This window comes from Lipophrys pholis, assembly GCF_963383615.2.
Source record: "Lipophrys pholis genome assembly, chromosome: 7".
Lineage (NCBI taxonomy): Eukaryota > Metazoa > Chordata > Actinopteri > Blenniiformes > Blenniidae > Lipophrys > Lipophrys pholis.
In genome coordinates, this window is record NC_137638.1 from 25,371,745 (window position 1) to 25,399,139 (window position 27,395).

The 27,395-nt window shown below is 40.4% G+C and overlaps 1 protein-coding gene across 1 annotated transcript in view; it reads left to right on the top strand.

The window, feature by feature from the left end:
- adgrd1 (adhesion G protein-coupled receptor D1) overlaps positions 1–27,395 on the top strand; it is a 35,732-nt gene that overhangs the window by 2,362 nt on the left and 5,975 nt on the right. The window contains exons 4-16 of the mRNA XM_080467445.1: positions 226–348; positions 437–613; positions 2,554–2,811; positions 3,983–4,050; positions 4,535–4,678; positions 4,801–4,851; positions 7,064–7,187; positions 7,481–7,588; positions 8,858–8,933; positions 9,694–9,835; positions 23,068–23,141; positions 24,178–24,301; positions 27,221–27,324. Of these exons, the coding sequence (XP_080323571.1) occupies positions 226–348; positions 437–613; positions 2,554–2,811; positions 3,983–4,050; positions 4,535–4,678; positions 4,801–4,851; positions 7,064–7,187; positions 7,481–7,588; positions 8,858–8,933; positions 9,694–9,835; positions 23,068–23,141; positions 24,178–24,301; positions 27,221–27,324 (1,573 nt within the window). The remainder of the gene's footprint in view (positions 1–225; positions 349–436; positions 614–2,553; positions 2,812–3,982; positions 4,051–4,534; positions 4,679–4,800; positions 4,852–7,063; positions 7,188–7,480; positions 7,589–8,857; positions 8,934–9,693; positions 9,836–23,067; positions 23,142–24,177; positions 24,302–27,220; positions 27,325–27,395) is intronic.

Genomic DNA, 27,395 nt, shown 5'->3' on the forward strand with positions numbered 1-27,395 from the left:
TAAGGAAATCTTTGGACTTTAATTAAGTTTAGCTGTTCTTTATTGTTAGTCAAAAAAATGAACTGTAGTATTGTGTTTCCATTGTTTTAGTTCAGACAAAAAAAATGCTATAAAAACCCTTATATTGACGAGTCGCCAAACAATCAAAGTATTCACATCACTAAGCCAAAATACACTGCTTTTATTTTTTTCAAGCAAGACTAAGTGATTTGTGCTGTGTCGCAGACATCGTAGAGGGGATGGTCAACAAAGGTATCTACCTTGATGGAGATAATGGCGGCACCTTTCTCCACTTTGGAAACTACCAGAACACGTGTATTAGCGACCCCACTTTGTGCGGTCCTGAGGGTGAGTGCGCCTCGCTATGTGCAAACCACAAACTATTTCCAGATTGTTCCTGCCTCTTGGCTACAGTTCAATTTTCATTATTTTCTAGGAATTACCTTCTCCTTTTTTTGGAAAAACCACGAAGAAGCGTCACGTTTCGCTGTGTCCTCTGGAGGAAAAGTTATCTCTAATGGCTTCTCAGTCTACGCGAATCCCTTTGTTGGATTTGTGGAGTTCTACACTCGAGGCAATAACCACAGATGGAAGGCCAACATCAGAGTTCCAGGTACTGTGGTTGCGTTTGACTTTCATTTTACATCGGCTGTCCTGCGGAAAGTGTTTTGGTCTTTAAATACCATAAATGGTTAGTCATGTATTTGCATTTATTGTTTGGTTAACTGAAACCAGATGTGGCCACAGATAATTGATTTGGCACAATGCAGCTTTTTGCTGAAAGCCTAAAACTTGAAGGGGATGCGGTCATTTCCCATGTCAAATCCAATAATGTTTGGTGATTAGTGAATATCAAATTAAAAGAAATGTGAACTGCGGTAAAAGGCAAAAAGTGTGACCAATAGTTGGAATTGATTTCCGTAAATCAAATTAGTCTTTTAATCAGATGAAATGATTTGGTAAAATGTTTTCACAAAATGGAATAACTTCACGTGAAAGTTTTACCACTTGTTTGTTCGCCAATTACTTTTGACATTTTTTATGTTTTTTTGCTGAAGTTTCTCAGGGTTTTCTTCACAATCGTATTAACCAAATTCAGTCTCCAGTGATCCCTTACAGAGGATCAAATGTCATCTGTTTCACATACAGTGTGACATTTCAAACGTTCAGGACTTTAATGTCAAAGTCTCCCACTTTCAAATGCACACAAGCTTTGAGGGTAAACCCCGAGGATGCGATGTGCCTGATTGTGTCATTGAGAGCGAAGGCAGACAATATTGTGCGTGTGTGTGTGTGTGTGTGTGGGTGGGTGGGTGGGGGGGGGGGGGGGGGTTACAAAGTAAACGTGGTCTTTTTTACATGTTGTTTGTGTTAGTAATGATGAATTAGATGTGGTTAGTTTGGTATACTTCTTTCAGACTGTAAATTAACTGTATTTTCTAGTTTCTTTCTAGTTCATTCAGTCCTTTGCTCTTTGTGTTCTGAAATTAGATGGAAAGTCAACAGTTGTAGTAGTTTGTTTTTTACTCTTGCCTTACGGATAAAACCCGTCTGCTTCCAGGTTTGACTCCTTTTTAGTAACCTTAGCATGTTCTCCCTGTGTCTGTGGGGTTTTGTTTGGGGTATTATTGATGCATAGCAAGGCAGTTGAGTTGGTCAGAACATTTGCCTTCCAGTTCCAGGTCTGTCTCTTCTCTGCATGGGTTATCCCCAGTTACTCTGACTTAATTTCACTGTCCAAACAAATGCTTTCTAGGTTAATCAATAACTGTAAACTGCTCACATGTATGTTTAGATGAGTGTCTCTTTGTGCTTTCCTTACGAGGATCACAATAGCCACAAAATAATGAAAAAAAATGTTTTAAATCCTTCATCAGATAGAGATCCATTAGCATGATCATGTTTGGATGGCAGATTCCGGTGCAAAAGCTTTTCTTGACAGAGCATGTACAGTAATGAATATTATTTGTCCAGCACTGAAATGTCGGATGGAGGCAGATACAACTCGAGCTCATTTAGCAAGACCTTGATTTATGTGCAGAATGTTGATATTTTAACCAATCCAAAGTCTATTTTAGGTGTTTCAGTTGGTTCTATTTGCAACATAATTGTTCCGATGGCTTTTAACATATTAACTTATGAAACCAGCAATCTGAGGAGCAACAACAGGTTAGACTAAGATGACAAACATGGTAGGTGTTATAACATGGTCCAAAACTGTGACCACCTGCAAGATTCTAAAGGCCCCTTGCTCCAATACAAATTGTCTACGAATTCTGCATGTTGCAAGCCAGACCACCAGCGACTCATTACAATCAAGTGCATTACAGGAGAGGGACAATCAAAAGCATGCAAGGCATTGGCACATCAGCACCAGAATTCAACACGTCTTTGTTGAACGAACCCATGAAACATTCCTATATTACATGAGCACCTTCACCAGCCTGTTTATGTTCAGCCTCATAGAGTGTTCTCTGCTATTTACATTCCACACCAATCCTTATAAATATGTCATTTATTTTGTGCTTCTCTGTCTCTGTTATCCTCTATCAGGTCCATACTGGACACATATTCTCTTCACATGGACAAAGAGTGACGGTCTTAAGGTCTACATCAATGGGACTTTCACTGCTGGTGACTCTGAGGGAAGCATCTCAGAGAACTACGGCGACCCCTACCCTGACCTGGTCATTGGGACTGGCAACAACAGGGCATACGGCCACTACGTAACAGGCGCCTTTGATGAATTTGTTATCTGGGAACGGGCCCTTACACCCAAACAGATCTTGCTGTACTACAATGCCGCTATAGGTAGGTCATCAAGCTCTATTGGAGAGTATTTTCTGTCTTTCTAGTACATGGCACAACAATTAAAGAGCTTCCTCCCTTCTAACTCTGTTCTGAGGAAACGGGGGTTAAAAAGCAATTTCCGTCTTTATCCTCGCCACATTCCACCCACAGCATTCATGCATAACTACAAGATATTAAACAATACAAATATACTCTGCCTCTCTGTTAAATGGCTCTCATGTACTAAACATTTACATGACCTTACACCATATAAGTGCCACGTCTCACATAGTTCTGCCTTATAAGTATTTTTAAGCGTGCAGAGGCCTGTTGAGTTGCAAGGGGCAGATCATTCTGATTTAATGTGACAAGTTGCAACACGCGAGGACAAAACCCCCAGACTCCTGTCTGTTTTTGTTCTGTTTACCTCCTTTGGTCAGTGGCTTGCCATAAATGGACATAGAGTTGACATTTATGAGAAATTTTACATACTGGCGACTCCTGCAGGATGATCCATGATTGTGACTTCTGTTGTAATTTGAAAATTAATGAAATACACTTTATAGGTTGCAAGTTTAGCCACCTTTTGCAGTGCATGAATCTTACCGATTACTGTGTTTAAGTGCTGACTGTCTTCAACTGGTCCTTCGACTGGACGTCCTTCATTTCTCCTACAAAGTTACAAACAAAAGCAATATATTCACTAGACGTAAAGAGCCTTACTGTTATGGTTACAGAAAAATATTTTTTCTCCTCTAGAGCACCCATATTAAATGCTACATTGCACCAATGAAGAACAGGATTGTCTCAGCTGATACCTCTAATATACACCCATATAAGGCAATTTTCAGATAGCTGGTTAATGCTGTTTTCATTAATTGACGACAAAGACATAAAAAGTCTACAAGCTCCGGATGGACGCCCGTGGCAAGGTGTTATGTGGTTGATTATCCTGGTTTTGTGGAGGTTGTAATCCATCTCATTTCATGACTGGACATCACAGCCAAGCTGTAACATTTATGGTGATAAAATACAGCAGCCTGCCCTGCTCAGGCTCAACGACTGTCCCAAAAACAAAACAAAGAGGCAATTGTAGCGGTTTACAAAAGTCAGCAGTGTAGTTCCTATTCTAATCCCATTTTTTTTAAAGTCTATTTTAATTTAGTGATTTGAATTTTTTTTCTTTTTCTAGGGCAGGCCATGATCCAGCTCACAACACCCAGCGTGTCAAAAGAAGTCCTTTCTACTGCACCAACAATCGTAAGTATTACTCTTCTTTTTGCCCACTTCAGGGGGAAAAAAACAACACGACTTAGGATTTCCCCACAAATACATCATACACATAGTAACTATATAAGAGATTACAGCCATGTTTGGAGCCAAAATAAGCACAAAAGACATCATGAAATTGAGTTAAAGACCATTTCTCTGAAATCCGTTCTAACAGTTCATTACTTATTGAGGCATTGTTTCCTTTTGATGATGAATGGAAAAAACATTGGGAACACATGTGAGAGGACTCAACATTTGGAGGTAGAGAAACAGACGATAGTGGAGACAGATGCTCAGTGCTTCACATAAAATGGTTCCCTATTGGGTACCGGACTGAATAGGAGCTACGCTGAATCACTTGTCCAAAGAGTAATCCCCGAATTGAGGCTATCGGTCACTAAAAATCCTGTGTATTTTGGAGCTCGGTGCTCCTTCGGAAACTGTAATAATGTGTGATGCCGTGTCTTTCCAGACAGCTACGGAAGCGAGACTCCCCGTCAGCGATCTAGTGGAGGTCCAGAGCTCCCAGGGTCCCGAGTCCATACCAGTACTGGGCTTCCTGAAGGCGCTGCCCAACAGGACCATTCCTCATAACACTGCCAACAACCTCACACAGGTCTTTTGAGCACAACGCACATGTTACTGTTGCAAAACACAGACAGTCCACACACAGACACAGTGCCTACCCATGTTCATGTGAGGCAACCGTTTCTATGATGTCTGTTTTCTTCCACCCAGGCTTTTCTCAAAAGTGTGGAAGAAGTGCTGTCCTCTCCAGGATTGCCCGAGGTAAATGAGTTCACGCTGTTGTTGTACATTGTCCAAATGTGACATAACGCAACATTTTGCGATTACCTAAATCCAATGCACTTTGGGGATCAACGAGTTTCATATTTTGATGTGGCATATAGTTTGGGGTCCAAATGGAGTCAGTAACCGTAACTGGCAGTATAGCCACAGAGGCTTACAGTATGTCGCCCTGTACAAAGTTAAGAACTTGTACTGCCAGCTATCACATGCCTCACGACACAAACTTGCATGTGCATTGGTCAAGTCCTCCACTGTCCAGTCATCCAATTCTCTGTGCGCCCATACACAAACACAAGTGTGTGGTTTCAACACAGTGTGCTCAGAAAGAAGCACAATTGTTTTTGTGGAAACAAGCTGAAACAGATGTTCACATCAAACTTGGATACTGCAGTGTTCAGTCTCCTGTGTGGTATGGCTTATTAAGCTATGAAGTTTTGCATGGAATATAATATAACACAGAATTCACACTTAATAATTTAATATAACGGCATTGCAAATTGTATTTGATCTCATTTGAATATTGTACACATTATAAATGTAAATGGGTGTCATGTCATTTTATTATATTAAAGCCATCATAGCTAATGTTGACATATCTGTACACTAAGGGATTTTGCTGTTGCTGTCTTACATAACTCTGATATTCATAACTATTCCTTTTCTTAGCTTTATTTCTAAATGCAGAGAAGTCACAGTGGCACCTGCACAAGCTTAACTCTGTCTTTTAAGTTTGTTCTTGGCAATTAATGGACTGACCAATTTTTTTCAAAGTTTTCCACAGAGCATAAGAGCCAAGCTCCAAAAAAGATTTGTCAGAGCTCCAATGATGCAACCAACAGCATATATTTGAGCTAATTCCAATTGTTTTCAAATCTCCTACACACATTTCTTCAAAGACTCACATCACCCAAACTGAGATTCTCGCCTGTTTCTGTATCCAGGTACCTCATACACCCATCTGTCTTCCATACTCTTTATCCAGTTCAGTACAGTGGGGTGTCCCTTTTAAACAATAAGAGTTGCAAGCTTGTGAATGGAAGGTTGGGGTTCGAATTCAACCCCTACCGAATTCCACAAAGGGTTGTGTGACAAGGAAAACCTGTGCTAAGCCAAACATCAATCTGCTGTGGCAACATCGGATAAGAAAAACTGAAAGAATATGATCATCAAAAAAAAAAAAAAAAGAATGCAAGATGAGCTTTTTGTCACTTTAGGGCGAGGAGCAACATTTAGTTATCATGTCAATGCCATAGGTGCAGCCAGCAATATAAGAAAATATTATTTTTGAAGAAGATGATATGTCAAAACAGAATTAACATGAAGTAAGATTGATATTTAAGGTAAAACAGGTGGAGGAAAAGATGAGATACAAGCAGATTAACTGGAAAGGAGTTATAAGGATTAGGTGTTTGATTAAGTGTTTGACACTAGACTTAGTACAAGTGGGTCATGAGGCAGCCTGAGATCATGTTTAGACAGTGTCAATTATCTGACAACGGCAGTCACAATGCTGCTCACTGAATGTTGCTACAAACTGCAACGACTCAGGACCAATAGAAATACAGCAGAAAACATTTTACTTGTACATAAATCCAACCGGAACAATGGATCAATTCTTAGGTCGTCTGAATGTGTGTTTTCATGTATTTCTTGACGGTGCTGGTGTCGTACTTTTACGACATTCGTACAGGATGACGGTGTCGCTCTTGCACACTGCTGTCCTAATGGTTGTCTCCTCTGATCCTTTGGAGTGTGACACTGTGCAGTCAGACTTGCTGTCGTACCAAAGTTTATGAAATCCACTTTGCACAGTGTAGCACAATAAACTTTTAAGACTCCTTAACTCACACAGTGTGTTACACACCAGGGGATTTGGAGGAGAATAAGACACAGGTGTTCCATGAGGACGACAGCCAAACTGAACACAAAAGTGATGAGACAAAGTGAAGATTTCAATCAAATGACAAAGCTGGACAAAAACTGGGCTCAAGGTGGGAATCAGGAGGCAGAAACTGTGAGAAAAACATAAACCAGGACACTGTAGTTGTGACAGTGAACTCAATCATGCAATCGGGAAGAAGAATGTAATTGTTCAACCCTGACCGGTCGGCGATGATTCACTTCCAGAAATTAAATTGTAACACTTGTGAACCAGTTGTGACCTTCCTACTGACGTGTGTTTCTTGAGCAGCAGTCCACGCCGGTGGTCAGTGGTCTGATCGAGACGGTGGACAGAGTGATGGCTCACATGGTGACTAACTTGGAGCCCAGCCCCAACTCACACATCTCCCTGGGTGGAACGTCTTTGGTTGCAGGTCAGTTCAGTGTCAGCTCGGCGTGACGACGTACCCACATCATTTTTTTTTTACATTTTTATTTCGATTCACGAGACAAATGCAAGTGATCTGAGAAGTGGTTCACTTTTCCTCTCACGGGTCTTCTTTCGCATGATATTTTGTTTGCCACTGAGCTTGTTTGTGTGTCTGTCCCAGGGGCCGCCTGATATCTTTGATACACCCACGGCAGAGCTGACCGGGGTTGATTCGTGCCCATTGGTTTGTTTTTGTTAACACAGCTCTCACCTTTTAAAAACCTCTGACTTCCACAGATTACTCTCTGATGAAGTTCCCACAAAACTACAACCTACAGCATTACCGCTTCCCCACAGCGGGCAAGAACTACATCTCTGTGCCTGGAGAGGCGTTCACCATGCAATGTAAGGGCAAATACTGCAGATTTCACATGTTCAGTTACTAAAACAAAGAGGTTATTTTGTGCCATGAGTCTCTGTTTGGAAACTAGCGGCATTGCAATTGGGAGCACTGTATATTATTTGTTCACTGATGCAGCCAAGGCAAAACTGCCCAGCTGAGTTGCTGTTGTTATTGGCCAGTGATTTATTACCAGGAGATTTAAGACTACTAACATAGCACTCAGTGTAGGACAGGAGTGCCATGAGCTTTTGTGTGGCTTTATGGCATGCTGTAGAAATCCAGCTATGACTTTAATGTTGGCAGTTACCCTTTTATTCAAAACAGAGAGAATGAGAGGGAGAGCACTTTTTCTTCGCTTTCCTCCATCGTTAAAAAAGATCGACCCTCGTAGCGAAGTGGGGTGGGGTGGTGGTTGGGTGGTGGGGGGTTAGGGGTTCCGTAATTACAGTCAGCATTAAAACGCTGTTTGTTTGACTTTTCTGTTCAGGTCAGATTCCCCTGGCTCCACCTGGCTGCTGCATGCACTGTTTTGCCATACAAACACTAGAATATACTGGTTTAATAATTCCTTTAATGACTACTATCAGGAATGGAGTATATGTTACAGTCTGACGCTTTAGAGCCAAGATCAAATTAACCCCTAGCTCTGGATTCGAAGTGCTCCAAGAAGAAGTTTTATATCTCAGCGAGGAACGAGAATGCTACACATTCTTTTCTTTCTTTTTTTCCTGATTCTTTTGTTTTTCCTTAGAGACTTGTACAAGCAAACCAGACGCGTCATAATTTTCACGTGAGACCTGCTAGGAGGCCCTCTGTTGAAATATTTTTTTTGCGAAGTTTGAAAATTAATTTGTTTAACATCTGTAAGCTTTTGTTGTTGTAGTCAGCGGGTCCCGAGTGAAAGGTCTTTGAAAGGAGGAACAGGACCATTAAGGATTTCCTCCAATTTTATTGTTTATCTTGCAGTATTGAGGTGGGACCGAGCTGAGTGATAGGTCAGATGAGGGGAGGGGGACCAGACCTCCCGCTCTCCCGGTGAAGTCATGTAAATGTTTCATAAGTCTCACAAAGTCCATTTTCAGCGCTCTCCCTCTCACCCATGTGTGAGTATAAGGCTGGCCCATTAGCCTGCCGGTGTCACTGCGTGGTGGCGAGGCCGTGATAATTAACTTCCCTACTTTGTGAGCATTTTCGCAGGACTGCTTTATATTTGCAGCCCTCTGCCCATTCCTTCCACATTCAACCTTTGTATGTCGTCTTCTGCCCCTCAGCTCAAACCACCATCGTTGGACTTTTCTACCACAACATGCAGAATTACTACAAAGAAATCAGTCCAATCAAAACCAGGTAAGCAAATAGGATTACACCCAATGCAATGTAAAAAAAATGTTCTTGTCTTTTCTTTTTTCCAAAAGCTCTTTGTACTTCCTGTGTGGGGAATCAGGTTTACTGGCACCAAGGCGCCCCAGCTTCCTGTATTGCAGGCCTGGGGCCAGGGCCTTATCGGTTTTCTTGTCTATCTCTCATCTCAACACTCAACCTCCGCTGACTGATACACCCTGCTAATAGCTCCCCATGCCCATCCCCCTCCTGACTTACCGTCTCATCACTGGATCAGCTTGTTCCAGTTGTGCGTCAGTGTTTATGTTGACTAAATGTGACATAACGGTGATAAACACGCCTGCTTTAGCCACTTCGTACTCCATAGAAATGAAAGCGCAGGATTTTGAATTTGGACGTTCGCGACCAACTCCCTATGAGGAGGTCTCTTTGTGTCATGACGGTCGGATGGTGCCTGCGTGATGTCAATGTCACATATCAGATGATCCTGAAGAGCTACTGACGCAGTACTGCTGATTGTCAGCGCAATTCATTAAACAGACAAATAGCCCGAGTCCCATCTGAACGCTACCGCTCTGGTTCGATGCGTAGCACTTATGTGTGAATGTGAAAGCCAGATGACAGCAGGGATTAAAGTTGTTGAGAGACAGTTTCTTAAGCTCCAAATAAAATTTTCAGATGAATCCAGATTGACCTCTTTATTCACCTTTTGCCCATCTTTAATGATTATTTAATTCTCTATTTACACAACTCTTTTCTCTTCTAGGATTGACAAAGCCACTGATTTCAAGGATCACAAGATCCTGGTAGCAAGCCGTCTAATATCTCTTAAAGTGGAGCCTTTGCCGGCCTTGTCGGTCAACCTCTCCGGAGCGCCGCTCATCAAGATTGTCCTCACCCATGTCCTGGTAAGAATGATTTACACCTATATGAGTAATGCCTCTTTTTGTATGAGTTAGTATTATTATGAAATTGTTTTTTCCTGTCGGAGCTGGCATTTGTTTGGTGTGGAGCGCCCAGGTTTGCCTTTGGCTCCCGTGGTCAAATACCTCCATCTGAAAATCCATTAGATCTATTTTTGGTTTTCTCTTATGTAAGAAGAAGAGTGACTATGACTGACGGAGGCCCGTGCAGCTGCGCTTTCACCGGCACGAAGAGCAAGGCCTATTTTGGTTTTCATTAGCCTGCCTAAATGTTCCTCCTCGGAGCATGTGGCTCCCAGAAAGGAGGCTGATTATGGACGTTTGAACAGCAGAACTCAGTTTGCTTTGAAAGGAACAATAACGTTCCTTTATTAACAACATATTTTTCCCTTTGGTGCTTTACGACAGGGATTGTGCCAGCTTTCCAAGGGAAATGCATTTGAAACTAATTATGAGAATTAACTTAAAATCGTGTATTGCTTTGTCCTGCTACCTTGTAAAGTTTGGAATCTGGTTGTATACTTCGCTGCCATGATTCGTTCACATTCATGCATGAGCATTTTTGAGGTCATTCTTCTCATATAAATGAGTTGTGTTAATAGTGTATTAGAAAGCTATCCAGCGGTGTTAATAAGGCAGTTAACAAAAGCAGTCAATTAAAATCCACCATATTCTGGTTCTTCTATCATTTACAGGTCCTGCAAAATTTACTCATTTTTGACAGAAGTGGATTACCAATACAATATTTTTTTACTTCCAACTCATAAAAGCACAACAGAAACCCATGCAGCATCATGAAACCATGGCAATATTGCTTTGTTTGCTTCCATTTCCCTGGTGAAATAAATGTTTATGCTGTAATTATCTGGCCTGGTTCCTGTGACAGTGATTACTTTGTTTGTTTTAGCAGACACCATGGGAGAGGGCTTAAAATCTCCAGTGTTATGGGAGCACTGGAGATGCTCAGCCGTCTGTTAAAGCAAGGTGTTTCTATTTTAGTTGGGTTGCCTTCACCTCTGATGTAAGGATAAATCAGGTTTCTCGCATTCTTTCCACTCTACTCTATTACAAATAAGCTGTTGTACTTATTACGAACGCATGCTGATTGGCGCGCACCATGCCAGTGAGCTTCAATTTAACCGAGTTCAGACGACGAGTTATATTGAGGAGCTGCGTCGTAGTTTGGCACGTGGAACTTTTGGCCACGATCGCGTCCAGACCATCATTTTGCTGGTTTGCTACACAGACCCGGAGTTGGATTATGTCAAAATGTTGCTATTTTGGGAGTTTTAATGTCTTTGGCAGTCGGCGGATACTTATCACCTCCTTGGCTTTGGAGGCAGGGAGGGCGGCTTGCTTGGTATGTGGCAGACATTACCTACCGTTGTTTATGTTGGTCTTTACAGTCCACACAAGTTAGCTCCATCTCAGAGATGCACCAGCGCATTGGGCAAGGCACGGTGAATTGTAGCCGACCTCTTCATTCAGACAAGGGCTCGGTGACTTCATTAAAACGTAGCGGGGGTGCTGGGGGCGCGCATAGCAGAAATGTGTCCGCTCCCTCGTCTGTCTTTTCACGCTGCTTCAACCTTATGTGCCGTGTAGAAACAGTCAACGACTATCATGGCTCAGAGCCAGATCTCATCCAATCTCACTATCTGACATCTGCCATGAAGACAACATACCATACCGAGGATTAATGGAGTCACCAAGCTCTGAGAAGTTAAGTGTTGTGGCACGTACTGCCGAGGTCAAAGCCATGTGGTCGATGTCTGAGTGACCTTGCTGCTTTGATTGATGCCAGCTGAGGTCATGTCATTCCCGGCTGACTCGGTCAGAGCTGCAACGTTGCCGTCGGACTCACTGTGGCGCGGAGCGGGTTTGATTCCCTGGCAAGGCGTTATCAAGGCTGCTGCAGGCCCACATGCTTTCTCACGCCATTTGGCCGTGGTGTTGATTGGACCCTGGCTCCATTGGTGATTTATCGCGGCTGTCTGACAGCGGTGCAGCTTGAGCAGGCTGAAGGAGAGAAGAAGAAAAGAGAAAAAAGAGGGTGGGAGGTACTGGGGTCTGTAGTTAAACATTAATACATGCATTTAAAAAAAAAATAAAATAGGCTGACACCTCCTCTCTGTCCTCTTCTTCCAGCAAAGCATCACACCGATGGTATGAAGTGAATGAATGGAAAGATTGATTTCATGAGCGAAAAGGATTTATAGGGTCAAAACCGAGGATTTAAAAAACAGATTCTGAGAAGGGTGCCTGACTTTATGAAGTGGTGTGTTAGTTCAGGGTCTCCATAAGGAGAGCCAACTGTCAGTACAGTGATGGTGGCCACTCTCTGTCTCTCAGATCACCATTTCAAAGACTTCTCGGTTATTTGTAATGTAATGCCACACATTTTTATTAACCTTAAAGAATTAGTTATAAATAGTTTAGCTTTTCATCTTTGGCTTTTTGGGAGGCCCAGGGCTATTTTTCAATTTACCCCTGGAAACCTGATTCATTTTTTTTATGGATTCTTTTATGTTTGGTTTTAATTTTTGCTGCATATGCAGAAATCCTTTAAAGCATGAAATCCGTGTCTGTTTGCATTTATTCCCAGACCACTCAGTTGAATCACAAAGCAATGTGACACCATGAATACAAGTATAAATGTAATACAAGTGTGACAAAAGTAGAAGTACTAGTGCAAGGAATGAAGGATAGGAAAGAAAAGAAAAGAAAAACTCAATAAAACTCAAACAAAGGTGTGAATAGAGACTTGCGGACACAGATCCACAAAAAAAAAAAAGAAATGAAGATATTCACCAGAAGTGTGGCGGCCCCACTAATGGAAAGTGCACACAAAAAAAGAAAAAAACCCTACTAAAAGTGCAGCAGCAGTATCTATCATCTGGTGACAATCCACCAAATAAAGTTCAGCTTGAGTCAATAAGCTATATTGTGGGACGTGAAAATCAGGGAGTAATTAGCTGAGTTTATCTGTTAGTTTAGAGTTTTTGGAGTGCAAATCTGCCAAATATGTAAATAGTAGAAACTATGTGTGGTTTTGTTTGAAGGGCTCTGAGACCACAAAAGCCATAAAGTTATGCTGGGGTGGTGAGGAGCACTTTAACATGATGTCACTTTTTCTCACATGCACCACCCTGCACATTACGATGCATTTCATTGGCCACGAATCTTAAACATGATGACTTCATATATGTTGAACACACATATTAATGGGAACAAAAATATACGCGTTGGTTGTTCCAGGCTGTTACATATAACATACACACGCACCCTACAAATCTTTCTGTTAAGGAGAAGCAACAAACAACAATCTGCAGGTTTTCTGAAAATAGAAACGTAACTCAAAAGTTTACTGAGTGTAACAAAAGTAGTTTAAGGGAATATTTCTGAGAGACCAGTTAAACCCCCTCTATCTAAATTAAATCTAGACTAAAATGAAGCTTCTAGATCTCAGAAACCCATAAATTAACATATATAAGCATCATTTACATGAATGCAACATACCATTTATTTACTTCTCAGATGTGTTTCTGACTTTTCATCCAATAAATCCTGAGTTGGTCTCTCATGGCTTGAGACAAATAATACCTACAGGTAAATCTCAAAGCATTTCAATACAACGGGAAAGTTTTATTTCCCCAACTATATTATTCAAACATTTAAACTTCCATATGTTTTTCTTTTTTTTAATATATAGATTACACATAAACATATTTGGAGCCATATTTTCTTTATAGTTTTAGCTCATAGGTCCTGAAAGTGAAGTTAATTCAAAATGTTACTCAATGTTGTTAAATTAAATTTTATATGTCACAAACAAGTGACTATACTGTTATCCATCTGGAGGTGTGAAAAAGTGTTCATAAAGTGCAAATTTGTTCATAGAAAGGAATTGGCCCTGGACTTGAGAAACTCTTAATTGGTTCAAATAGTCAGAAAGTGACTCAACTAAAAATTACTGATGACTAAGTTGTCTGTTTGGTCTGGTCCAGCGGTTCCCTCCCATCATAAATGTGAGAGCTTCTGGGGGAAAGTGAGTAAAGAGGTCAAGCAGCAGGAAGGGAAAATGCATGTCTTGTTTACCCAGCGATGTCTAGACTTGTTGGAGCTTCCTATACGTGAGGAAAATAATGGATTGATTGTTCAGCTCGTTTTAAAGTAAACACACAAAGGTTATCGAACACTTTGTGGTACCCACGCTCATTATCGTATCATCATGGAGCCGGGGCCCGGTATCAGTCCTCACGGCCACAATAGTGATCGTTTATTATTGCCAGTCTTTTTATAACTCTCAGCACACGCCCAGCTTAAATCTTGTGGGCAAAGACTCTCGTCCCTCTCTCTCTCTTTCTCTCTCTCTCTCTCTCTCTCTCTCTCTCTCTCTCTCTCTCTCCAAGGCGCCCACGCCCATCCAAAGACCAACACACCACATACAAACACAAACTGTGTGAGCCAAGACACTGATCAATCACAGATGGTGGTCTGGATATTGCTATTCCACACTTACAAGAAGACTTCTTCACGGCTCCCAACATTAGCGCCCCCTATCTATCACCACTCCAGTCTTGCGGCCACCACCAACACCTCACACTACGAGATGAGCGAAAGCAGGGAACGCTCGAGATTTCTTCTGTGGACATAAAAAAATTTAACACATTATTTAGAAAGACTTTCAGAACATGTGGTCACATATCAGGTCATCAGTTGGTTATCTGTTCTCTGTCCTTTTGTATACTCTCTATATTACTATTTAACTTATCGGTTAGTCTTCCACCATCTCCTGTACCACTTTGTCAAACTCAGGGTCGTGGGGCAGACAGGCAGGAGACAGACGCTATGAACAAGAAACCAGTCTATCACAAGGCAAACACAGACAGCCAGACAATTTACGCGCATATGCACACCAGTGGGCACATTTGGAGTAATCGATTAGCCTCAGATGTGTTTTTGGACTGTGAGAGAAAACCTGAGGACCTGGAGGGAACCCACGCAGGAAAAACATGCAGGGGAAGAGTGTCAACCACTACATCTTAGGTTTATCCCATTTGTGTATTTACTTCCACGTGTCAATCCTTCTGTACCTGTTAGTTGTTTCTGCGTTCGATATAAACAGATTTCTGTTTTCCCTCCGGAATCAATAAGGTGTTTGTTGTGGCTAATTTCCATGACACCTTAAGTTTGTGAATACAGTTGTATGTGTCGTATCGTCTTGCAGCTCCGCCTGCTCTGAAAGGCCCACAAAAGCTTCAAAATGTAATTTACTAATAGCTGAATTGCAGGCAGTACCTGTGTCATAAAAATGTTGGGAGAAGTTATACACCCATAAACTACACTGAGGATTGTTGTGACAGGGGATTATCTGCACAAGGACGCTTTCTCATCTTTATGGGCTGCTGCCATACTAACCGTAGTACAGTAATTTATCAGTAGCATCAGTAGCTTAAATTAATCAAATTAATGCAATTTACATGTTAACGATCAGTTTCTTCTGCTTCATATTCAAATTGAAAGAGTTTTAGTATATGTAGTTATTTGCTACCTGGAAATATTTTCTTGATGTGACAAATATGATCATAGCCTCACAACTGATTTAATCTATTTTGAATCTATTCTGATAAATTGATTAAATATAAAGAATTAACAAAATAACGGTGTACATTTTTCTTATAATAAATGTGTTTTTTTTAAACTATATCTATTATTCAATAGATTTTATTAACTGACTTATTAACAGTAAAATGATTATTAGAATTTCTCTGGTAAATAGTCAACAGTCGTCATCGTATTTCTATTTCTATATTTTGGTTTGAATCGTTGTGTTACTATAACTGAATGGTGCATTAAGTCACAATGACAAGTATCTTCAATGAGTCATGCTGCTTCTGCTACAAAGCATTAAAAGTAATATTTTCAACCTCAAGTATTTACCCTTAACTCAGATTACATTCCTTTCTGTACAGAGTAAACCTCAGATGTACACTAAGTACTGGTCAAGACACCAAACTCCATCAGGCAAAAACCTTATTTACCCTCATTTATGCCCTTTGTTGCTCCCAAAGTCCAACTTCCCTGCAAAGTCCCTAAATGTGGTCTTCATCTTTTAAGTGCAAACATGTGATTCCTTGGAAACAGACCAGGCAACAGAGAAACATTACAGTGGGTCTGTATCCTTTGGGAATCAAACCATAAAGACCTTTGGCTGTTGTCGTGTGAGGTTAAACCCTAAACGATGAAAGGAAAGAAGAAGAAAAAAACCCCAACATACTCATATTATCAAAAACAGCTTCATACTAAGGGGGTCTCTGTCCCCATGTCTCTTCACACCCGACTGGAAAATCATCGCGTCCCGTTGTTTTCAGTATCTACCTCGCAGACTGAGCCGAGACCACAGCTGCATGTCTTTTTACTTTTCCCTGGACACCATGATCTCACTCCAGGCCAGTTGTGTTTGCTGCATGGATTTAGATTGTTACCCCTCGTGCTGTGTGCGGACCAACATAAGTCGGAGCGCTGATTAAAAAGCTCTGATACAACAACCATGAGGTCTGTTCTCCATCAGCCACACAGGTTGTGTGATGCTGTAGTTTATGTTACCGGCTTTTGAACTTTGTTTTTTGGTTTTTTTCTCAGTGCATGCTGGATTAAGCAATGCTACACCATACCTCTCTGTGTGCCTTTCCCAGACACACAGCAATAAAGCGTTTCCTCTCCTTGCTAAATTTAACGGTCACTGTTGCTTTTGTAGCTTGTGCACGTATGGCCTCTCCGTCGAGCGGAACAATTTGGCCATTGTCAAACCCTTACTACGAGTGCGTCTGCCTTTCTCTTGGCTCAAGCGTTTGCACCTATTGTTGTGTCCATGTTCACGGATACAGAACATTTTTCACGGTGCATTTATGTGGTAATCAGAACTCTCACCCTAGAGCAGGAATGTGGAGTACGGGCTGGGCTTATGGGCTTTTCTGAAGTCTGTATGATGTCCAAAAACATGCATTTGAGGCTGATCAGTAATTTAAATGAAAGGACTGGCGACCTGTCTGGGTTGCACCCTCTAACTCTGAACCAGACAAAGAAGTATAGAAGCTAGATGGACAAAAAGTGAGACATAAGAAAATGACTCATACTTGTGTAAAATGTGACTGGTGATTTTAAGGAGCCTGTCGACAGCTGCGAGACTGATATTTGATATCCAAATTACATCCTGCTTCTCTGTGCTCTGCACTATTTGTAGGACTTAAGGGGAAAAGGAGACGACTGCTCATGTGGTTGCATATTCTGTTGTATGGGAATTTGGTCTTTTAGCAGACTGGCCTGATGTCGTATTGCTAGATGCTGGATGGAATGAATGGATGAAGTTGTGTTTTTTGGGGGGAATCTTTGGGGTTTTGCTTTTAACTAGGATGAAGAATGAAGTTATATTTAATTTTGTTCAAATGAAACCACAGATAAGCAACTAGGATTATGTTGAGGGTAACAGAAATGTAATGCTCGCTCTCTAAAAAAAAAAAAGGGGGGGGGGGGGTGAATTATAATGGATCATTTAAGGATATATTGCAAACTGAATGGTGGTTAAAAGCTTGAATGTGTAGGATAGATTCTACCTGATAATCCATTTAGTTGAACTGTAATTTTTAAGGATCGAGTGCAATCAATATTGGGTTCAGATGTGGTCAATTCACCTTTATTCTCCTCTAATTTCTGAGGAAATTTTGTTGCTCCAACCATGGACTACTAGTTTCTCATGCCCTAGTCATACTCATTTTATTCAACTAAAGATTGAATCGGGCTTAAACAGATCCAAGCAATGGAGAACCTGCAAACTCTAGCTTTTTACTATGACTAATACAAACCAATGCACTGCTGTGCTGCCTCATTCAAACTCTATTTGATCTATATTTGTTTTGGCAAAAACAAAAACATTTTCTATTATCTCAACATTAAACTGTAAACCCATTTTACTGCAATATTTTTATGATTTTCACAACCACTGATGATAAAAATGATTCTCCAAATTTGTCGATCTGAATGTTTTACCTCAAATTATCCTTTTCATTATCATTTAAATGCATGACGTGTGTGTTTGAATCCACTTAATGTCTTTAGTTTTTAACAGAACTTGTACTTGTGTGTCTGTTTTGGATTGGCTGTCGAAACGAAGATAAATGGCTGAAGGGAAGTTTTCTCCCTCATTTCTTTACTTGCACTTCACTTGAGAACCAGCTGTCGTAAGCTTGGATTTAAATTGGTCCGGAGTACCCCAACGTCTTGGGATTTACCGAGACATGTGCTGTCAGAGTTTGGTGAAGTTAGTTTGACCACAGCGAGGCGAACGCTTCCAGCTCTGCTTGTCTAAGGTCTGAAAGGCACCACAGCGGACACAGAGGCTCGCATTTATACAAATTGCTGGGCTGTGTGCATGTCATTTAGGACTTACATGCTTTTGAGATGCATGAGATTGTTTATTTCTATCCATCATCATTTATACCAGGAAGAATCAACGTCGTCTTTAAAAAGAAAGGGACAAAACCTGGGCGGAGAAACAAATACCATGGCCAGTGGAAGTCCACTGCAGCAGCAACATGAAGGCATTTTGGATCAAAATCTTTGCCAAACATATTGCATAAATATTCCAAAGGCTTTCCCTTATTGAGCTTTTTTGAAATCTCTTCCCCACAGTGTTGTACTGGCATTCTCATATCACACCAAGAATATCGTTTTGTATTCTGTTTTCCTCCCAAAGTCCAAAAATATGCATTTGATGTGACTTGGTGCGAGCATGAGGGAGTGTGTGTCTGTTTCCTGTATGATGTGCTGGTGCTTTCACCCATCCTTAGCAGGGACCTGCTCCATGTCCCCAAAAGACACTGCGTTGATGTAAAAGATGGTGATGGTCAGTTCCAATAAAGCCCAAACGCATCATCAGTCGGGGTAAAAGTAACCTGCATTGTAACGGTCTCAACTCATATTCCACGTTAGTGTGTGAAAAAATAGTTATTTCAACACTTTGTGAAGATCTGTTGCCTTTATTAAGTCATCATTATAGGATGGATTGACCTATCATAAACGTCTGATGCTTCGTACTCATCCTTACCCATCACATCCTTACAGCCATCTGAAACTTAATTATTACATTATGCTCAAACATTGATATAAATAATAACTGACTAAAGTGGAAGCTGTGATGACTTGCTGTGGCAACCCGTGTAAGAGGAGCAGCCAAATAGAAACCAATAAGATAACTGGAAAGTAATAGAGGATGACATTGACATTTTATTCTTAATAAGTGCCATGCTGGCCATGCAAACTGGTATTTGTTAATATCTCTTCAAATGTAAACAGGATAATAGGAAACAAAAGGCAGAGTCAATCAAGACTTAAAAGGAAAACTGTAGCCTTTCTGACTCTTTCAATTATTCAATTAAAAATGTAATTAAATTAGAGCTAACGTTTGCATTTCATGGCAGGAAGTTTTATGTTGAGCTCTGGCTTTTCTTATTGCTGTCTTAATCATATTGTCCAGTGGAAACAGAAAGAGAGAGTAGGAATTATATGCAACATGAGGATTCAGCTGGAATTCAATTGTGGGCACTGGGGGTTCTCAGGAAGGTTATTCAACCTCTTCCTGTTTGCATCAAGCCATCATATGGTAGCTATTTACAGCTGAACAGGTTATGACTACTAAGTCAAACTAAATTGAATTTGCGACGGAAAAACAAGAAGGAACGTACATTTATTTCTGCCACTAAATAAAAAATAAAAGAGACAGTTTTTCATTCCAGATTTTTAATTTTTTTTTTAAAGCTTCTTTGGTTTGTGAGAAAAGAAACTAGAGATGAAGTCTAAAGAGCATGAAACGGAACCGTTGGATGGACTGTGTTTTCTTTCCTAATTCAATTGCTGAGTAAATGTTAACAGTCCTTTGTTGTCGGAGTAAAGCAAGTGCACAACGTTTGACAGCAGTGTTACTCATGTTTAAGGAGAAGGTCTCAATGCCTGGAGTTCCACACAGGTAAAAAATGATCAGATCACTTCGGACTCCAAACAAGCTGCATAATGACTCACAGTGATTCCATCGGCGGCTGTTTTCTATCAAGACACTGTACACGGATCATTTTGTACTGCTACTGCTGTATCATATATTTAATATTACCTCAGCTTTTTTGCATTCCGTCCATCATCTAAGGCTGCAAGGAGCTGAAGCTTAGATCAGCTTAAGGCTGCAAGTCCATCGCAGGGCGAGAGTAGACACACATTCACACCCACAGTCAGTTTAGAGCCACTAATTAGAAAGCAACTATTGTTATTTGGGTTGAAGGAGACAGACACAGTATTGTTCATGAGAACAAACAAATCATTTCCCAGACTTAAACCTGGATATTTCTAACTCCTGTGATTCTCATCCACTTTCCAGACATATTAAATGTTATCCACATTTCATGTCCAGCTTTTGCATGAATATATTTACATAAGGCAGCACAACGATGGTTTGGGCCTGCTGTCTGACTTTGTGTTTTCTTTGAATACTTGCTTAATAGGTACTTATCTGACTCTACATTGGCTGTAGATGTGACTGTGAGCAAGAATAGAGCTCTGTCTCATATTTATTTTCTCTCTATTGGACTGGGGAGTTCTCCAGGGAATACTCTGCCTTTTACCTTGTATCAGCTGTTATAGACTCAAGCCTCCTCCAACCCTGGATAAATGTCTCTTATGTATTTGAAATAGGACGGTTCTTATTGTAAAGAGCTGGAAATTAAAAAGAAACAGACGAGCTTTCGTCTGCTGTTCAAGGCCAATCCCCAGAAAGGCACACAGATCTTACATCAAAGATCACATAAATACATTGAGGAAAATGTACTCTACAGTTTAGTAATCCACCCGGTGCAACGGCCACCCAAAAAATAAACAGTACAAAATAGATTTTCGATCACTTGATTCAATTCCACGCAGTCATTGTGAATCACAATGAGATTTTACTTTAAAGACCATATTTCTTTTGTCTGCGTGTCGTCAGCAGGTCTGATATTCTATTTCTTCAGACTCCATGTTATACTGACTGAGACCCAAAGAAGAAAAGTACAACAAAAAAACACAACTCGTGCAGCTTATGGATAGGACTTTGTTTTTAGTTATTAGTCATCTCTCATGCGGTTCTTTGTATGAAACATGTTTGAGAAGCATTCAACAACTTAAAAATACAGCTGGTTCTGTTCTGTCCGTATCAACAATCAAAGATTGCAATTTATCACATGAATAAAAGAGTGTTGAGCTTTTTTGTACACGAAATACATTTTTTGTGTAAATATGTTTGAGTGTTGATTGTAAATCCTTCGAATTCAAGCCAGTTAGATATCATTAGTTTTATGTTGGAAATGTAAATTATGTGAAGAAATTCTACTGTGAAATCCAGCGGCCCACAAGTGATACGTTTAACAGGCATTTCACATAAAGCTGAGTTAGCAACGTCAACATAGCAACATAAATGTAGCAGAAACAGCTTGACTATCTCTGATTTATCAGCCTCTCTTACTCAGGCTTTCTGTTTTTCTTTGGGGGGGGCGGGGGGGGGTTTATCTGCGTGTCACTGCATCACTCCACTGCCACCAGCCTTCCCTCTCTGTTCTTCCTCTCTGTTCTACTCTCCTCATGAGGCTCAAAGTGATTTCCAGGGCGGTGTTTGCAGGCCTTCTGTTGTTAATAAAGAGCTGGAGCACCAGCTGCAATCTTGGCTGGTAGAAGCGGAGGCCCCAGGCCACTGGGGGAACAACAGCGTGCGCTCAAAGCTTGGCCAGATCTCTGAGCGCATTCATACACTCGCCAGCGACTTTCACATTTCTGTACCTCTAAAATGGAAAGATGCAAACTGGATACGCCACAAATAGTTGCATAAGAAGAAGAATGCTTTTTGGCCAGATCTATATACACACACACAGCACACACACAAATGTACATATGATATACGTTTCAGTTTGTGTCTGGTAAATGTTATGATTTCATGGTTATTGGATTGTTTCCCATGAGGTCAGGTTTACATTTTGTGTCCAATATGTGTTATTAGTCTTTCATTGCATTACAACATTACAGGTTCAGTAAGAGTAAATATAGAGCTGCAATGCAAGATGTATAGTGTCACTCGCAGTTTTTCTTTCTACCATCTCCTGTTATTTACACCCAACAAGAAATGTAAGTTATTAAACACCACAAGACACCAATAAAATCACCCACGGGTTGTTTGCGGTTCTTCAAAGTTGGCCGGAGGAGAGCGATGACGGGGTACATTTACGACACTCTCATTGCTCTGGGACCGTCGTCCTGAAGTCTGTTATGGGTCACATGAATATTTTGTCCATCGCATTCATATTCATTCACGAATACATGACTAAACAGCCGCGTGTGTGAAACGGACAGAATGACAGCAGCGGTTTGGTTACACAATGAAGTCAAGGTATTGTGCTTTGCTTTGTAATATGAATCACTGGGCGTGTGGGCCAGGAAACAGACAGCCTCACTGTCAGTTTCAGTCTCACTCTCACTTTTTCCAGAAGGAAATAGTGCAGACACAGGCCGTCCAATCGCACACTTGCTCAGCCTGAGAGTCACGGCTGGAGTGATGAGAAGAGGTGTGCAGTCTCTCTGTGTATACCCGACCACTTGTTTTCTTCAAGTGACACATTGAGGAGTGTAGAGCTTTGACCCGAAACCGGGGCCAAGCCCCGATTACTGCATTCCTGCACTGTGGCCATTAGCTCATCGTCTCTGGAGTCTCCACATCTCATATTAAGGAATGAAAGTGGAAAAACTAATTTGTAATCAAATAAGATTCTTGAAGTCAGAAGGGATTTTCAGTCAGGGTATTAATTGCCTTTGTGAGAGTCAATATGCATCTTATCTTCCTCAAGCATGATGTCAGACCTTTTTGGTTTCAATCTACTTTCACTGGCATTTAATCAGTGTTGAAGCATTTTGATTTTTTTTTACATTCTAATGGGTGTAATGTTCCTGTTTAGCATGAGGATAGAAGGTCCACTCAATGCAACTTTAGGTAAAGAGGTAAATGATGTTCCTACATAGGTATGGATGTGGATTACTGCGCCTGTCCTCCCTGAATATTAAATATTTCCAATGATATGTTTTTGTTTGTTGTATTTTTTCTTTCAAATGTGGAATAAACTATTTAGCTGTTTTTGGTTATTCTTTTTCAGACTGAAGAGCAGCAGAATCAAGTCCTAAATCAGAGCAATAAAGTCTTCCTGTACTGCGCCTTCTTGGACTACAGGTGGGTCAGCTCATGATTTACACACGATGTCTCAATTATTCATTCAGACGTTGAGCCAAAGGGATTTTATCCGCATTGCTGTCCCATTGAATATTATTTTCTTAAAGTCTTTAAATCTTAAGAAATGGCCCATGATTTTGTGTATTTTCCTTTTGATTGCTTCAAGTGAGAAACATCCAGTGTGACACCTGCTTGTTTTGCAACAACCTGCAGTAGAAAAAACAAATGGAACGGTTATCTGAGAAGAAGAGAAAAAAAAAAACACTTTGGAAAGAGCATAAATCCTGTTTAAAAAGGAGTGTGTTTAAATTGGATTCAAAGGCTTTCCCCTCATACTCCTCTTCGCCCCGAAGTCCAAGAAAAATGTGAATCATCAGGTTGCTCTGTCAAGTTGCCCTGCCAAAGCTCGCCATGCCTCCCACCCTGTAGATTATGTTGACTTATCACTTCCTGAAATGCTCCTCTAGTATTCAGACATGATATGTTCCTCTATACTTGTCCTTTTTTATTTCTATCTCCTACTGCCGCCATGCTATCTACATCATATCAAATGTATCACTGCACTATTCACCAAGGGACTTTACAATTAGCTCTGATGCATATTGAAATGCATTCATTTCAGTTTTTCCTGTTCCTCAGAACACTAGTGCCATGTGCATCTTCATATCCTCTCTATATCCTTTTCTTCTCTGTCCCAACAAGCAATAAAGAAGTGGGGAGATGTGCCTTTAAATTCCAAGCTGTTTTTGACTGGAATAATCCTCCAACTATTATGAAACTATAAACTCACATTGCCTGTTTAAAAATGTATTCTTACGTTTTTCATTTCAGTCAATAGAGGTACTGTCTTCCTGTTCGTCAAATGTAATAACTATTTATTTGTTTCTTTTTCCTTTTTCCTTCTATTAATTTTGATATTCAATCGGCTAAATTACATACTGTTATGTTATTATATAGTTACACCCAAGTAAAAACAATATAGATAAAATGTATGTATATTCCTACATTGATCTGCTTGTAAAACTTGTATTTTCAGTTCTAATGAGGGCGTGTGGTCCAACGAAGGTTGTGTACGCTCAGATGGAAACATGACGTATTCCGTGTGTCTGTGCAATCACCTCACCAACTTCGCCATTCTGATGCAAGTGGTGCCTCTGAAGGTATGTTTTTGCTTCGCTGTAGATTTTTTTCCAGGGCTGCACAGCCGTTCTGTGTGGAGTTTACATGTTTATCCTTGGGATTTCGTTTCTTGGTATACCATGCCTTCACCCATAGACAGCTTGGATTGCCTCCAGCCCCCCCAAAATCCTTAAGTTGGATAAAGATGGTAAAAGATGAAACAACAGACAATTTTCTCATGAGAAATTTTCCATCCCATCTTATGTAACCAGCCCAACTCTGTGTTTTAGGCTTGAAGGGGTCAAATATTCTCTCAAGATGTGGTTGGATTTGGAAATGAGAATCAGATGAAAGAGAATAAATGTTCAACTTTATCTAAGCTGCTAGGTCATCCTTATAAAGGGAGGAAATAAACTTTCATTACCCACAAGTGGCTCAAAACCAGTAACTCTGTATTTTTTATCAGCCTTCATTACCGAAAGTCATTTTGATCTTTAATTGTTAGAATAAACAAATTTCTGTTTCCCACTCACAATGTACAAACCCTCCCTCTGATTTTTGTGTCATGATGATCATGTCAGTCGCCCTTAAAGAAACTACCAGGACGAATGTGAGTTTTGCTCTGTCTGTAGCAAACTCAGTGATTATGAAGCCTGTGCACTCATTAATGGTCATACACACCCAGAAATGGTGATTCATGAATTATTCGGATTATTATTATTTTATAGGTGAAGTTATAAAAAGAACATAAAATGGAAAGCTATTAATTGCAGCCTTTGTGTAGCTTTTATCACTGCCACATGTGAATGTTATTGGTAGATATTTATCTGATGATTTCTTTTCTCTCACTTGGCAAGCCGCCTGACATCTAACAAGAATTGCCTGTCAAATGTTTATTTAATTTTGTGACAGCATTATTGTTTTACAGCCTGATTGGCTTTTTATCAACCAATGTGAGTGTCATGTCTCACAGACTCATCTTCCATCTCAGCAGCTTCTCTTGGGGTCATTCCCATAGAGTCAGGGGTCATAATGTGTAATCGATGCTCTTTTAGTAACTAAATTCATTGGCCTGGTAAGTCTGAGGCAGACCTAACATCTGCTCAATCACAGTGTACATTTGGTAAAAACTTATCTAGGTCATGGTAGAATAAGAATAAGAATAAGAATATTATATATTTCTGGGACTAAAATTAATAATTTTTAATCCCGCCATACATATTTATGTAATTTTCTAACATTGGCTGCTCATTATTGGACTGATTTTTTCCCTCTCCAAACAATAGACCACAATTCCATATTAAAATACAATCAGTGTATTGCATGATCAATGGATTCAAGTTTTAGATTAGCTTCCTCAATGTTCACATGTATAGAATACAATAGATTCCAGGTGGAGGCAGTGAATGACAAAAAGAAGCTCATTCAGAGAACAAAAGATTTGTGGAGTTAATTTGCATCAGCCGCCACATTGAGTGCTGTTACTAGTCCAATTGTCCGTTATAAAGAAAAAGACATGTTGATGAATCTCAGCATGAAAAGATTTGATCTGTTAGAGCAGTGGTTCCAAACCTTTTTGCCCTTCAGCTCTGAGACTGTCTTTGATCGGGTATTACTCTTCACCTATCTCTAATTTGTTAAATTATTACACAGAAGCTAAACGTATATAGACATGTGCTCTCTTACCAACAAACATGCAGAAATAAACAACAGACCAAAAATGTGGCCGTTTCTTTGGTGTGTTCACGATTCTAAAAAGTGGCTTTTCATGAGGGCTGCGTGATGTTATGTGAACATGCGATCTGCAATAATATTGTTCAGTTTTCATGATAAGTACAAAATCTTAAGAAGATTATGTTAATGATTTTGTTCCTTGGGATTTGTTCTTCCAAATAACAGTGATCCAGCTAATTGCAAGATAGGTATGTAGGTATGTGGAAGCCTAATTGAAAAGGAACCATTGTTTTATCCTCTGGGCAGGGTGTCGTCTCTTCCCGTGGGTCAGTTGTGAGCATATATGCACCGGTAGGATGCAAAGTTGACTGGTGGTTTTAATCAGAAGTGCTTTGGACAGTCATGAATAAGTGTGGTATTTTTGGGCTCCTGCACGGGACAGATATCCTTCCCTCAAGGCTATACTTTCACATTCTCAACCAGCGTCTGAAAACCGTGATCTAAAACCATCTGGAATAACATTCATCCTCTCGTTTTCTTTGAACACGGTCCTGCATAGTGTTTTAAGTTCACGTCATCTGAGTGTTGAGCATTTGGGGATGCCAAATCTGTGTGCATTGTCACCACATTGTCCAGCTCTTTGTTATTCAGGAATATGCCTGACCGGAGTATGGTTTTCATCTGCGAGGGCTTCCTTAAATAGAAAAGTGGACCTCTTATTGCAGCTATGTGGGGCAGTGCTGTATTTCAGTCTATTTGATGCTATACTTTCCCTCTGCAAGTCTCTAATTAGTGGGCTGCCTCATCCCTCAGCTGCAAGGGAACATCCCACGTATCCCTTTTCTGCAAGGCTGAGACTCCTCTGCTCTCATAATGACAAGGCACATGTGTAGACAGTTAATGGAGAATCAAACCCAATCACTTAAAATAGCTTTGACTCCAAAACAACAAAATCGCAAGAGGCTGTACACTACGGATGTGACCATACATAAAACACATCATTTTTTTGCTCTGTTTTTGGACAATGCACTCTTTGTTCATGTCAAAACAACTGAAGTGTCCTTTTGAATGTACTTTTGTTGTGAATCCATTAAAAACGACCTTGCCTCTGTAATGGTCAAAACATGCAAACAAAGAAAATCAAAGAATTTGAGATGTGTGGGATTTTCTTTCTTTCTTCTTCTTTTTTTTTTCATCCAAATTCATATTGTGGCTCATGCATTTATCCACCATGCGTCCACATGCTGTTGTGTCTGTTGTTTATGTCAATGCACCTCTGCACACAGCTCACGACTGGCCACAGGGTGGCACTAGCAACCATTGGTTACGTGGGGTGCTCAATTTCCATCTTTTGCCTCACCATCACTCTGGTTACCTTTGCAGTCTTGTCGTAAGTATCAGTAATTCCACAAATCTACCGCTTTGGCCATGAAACATGGACCGTACATCTCTGTTTAAAAC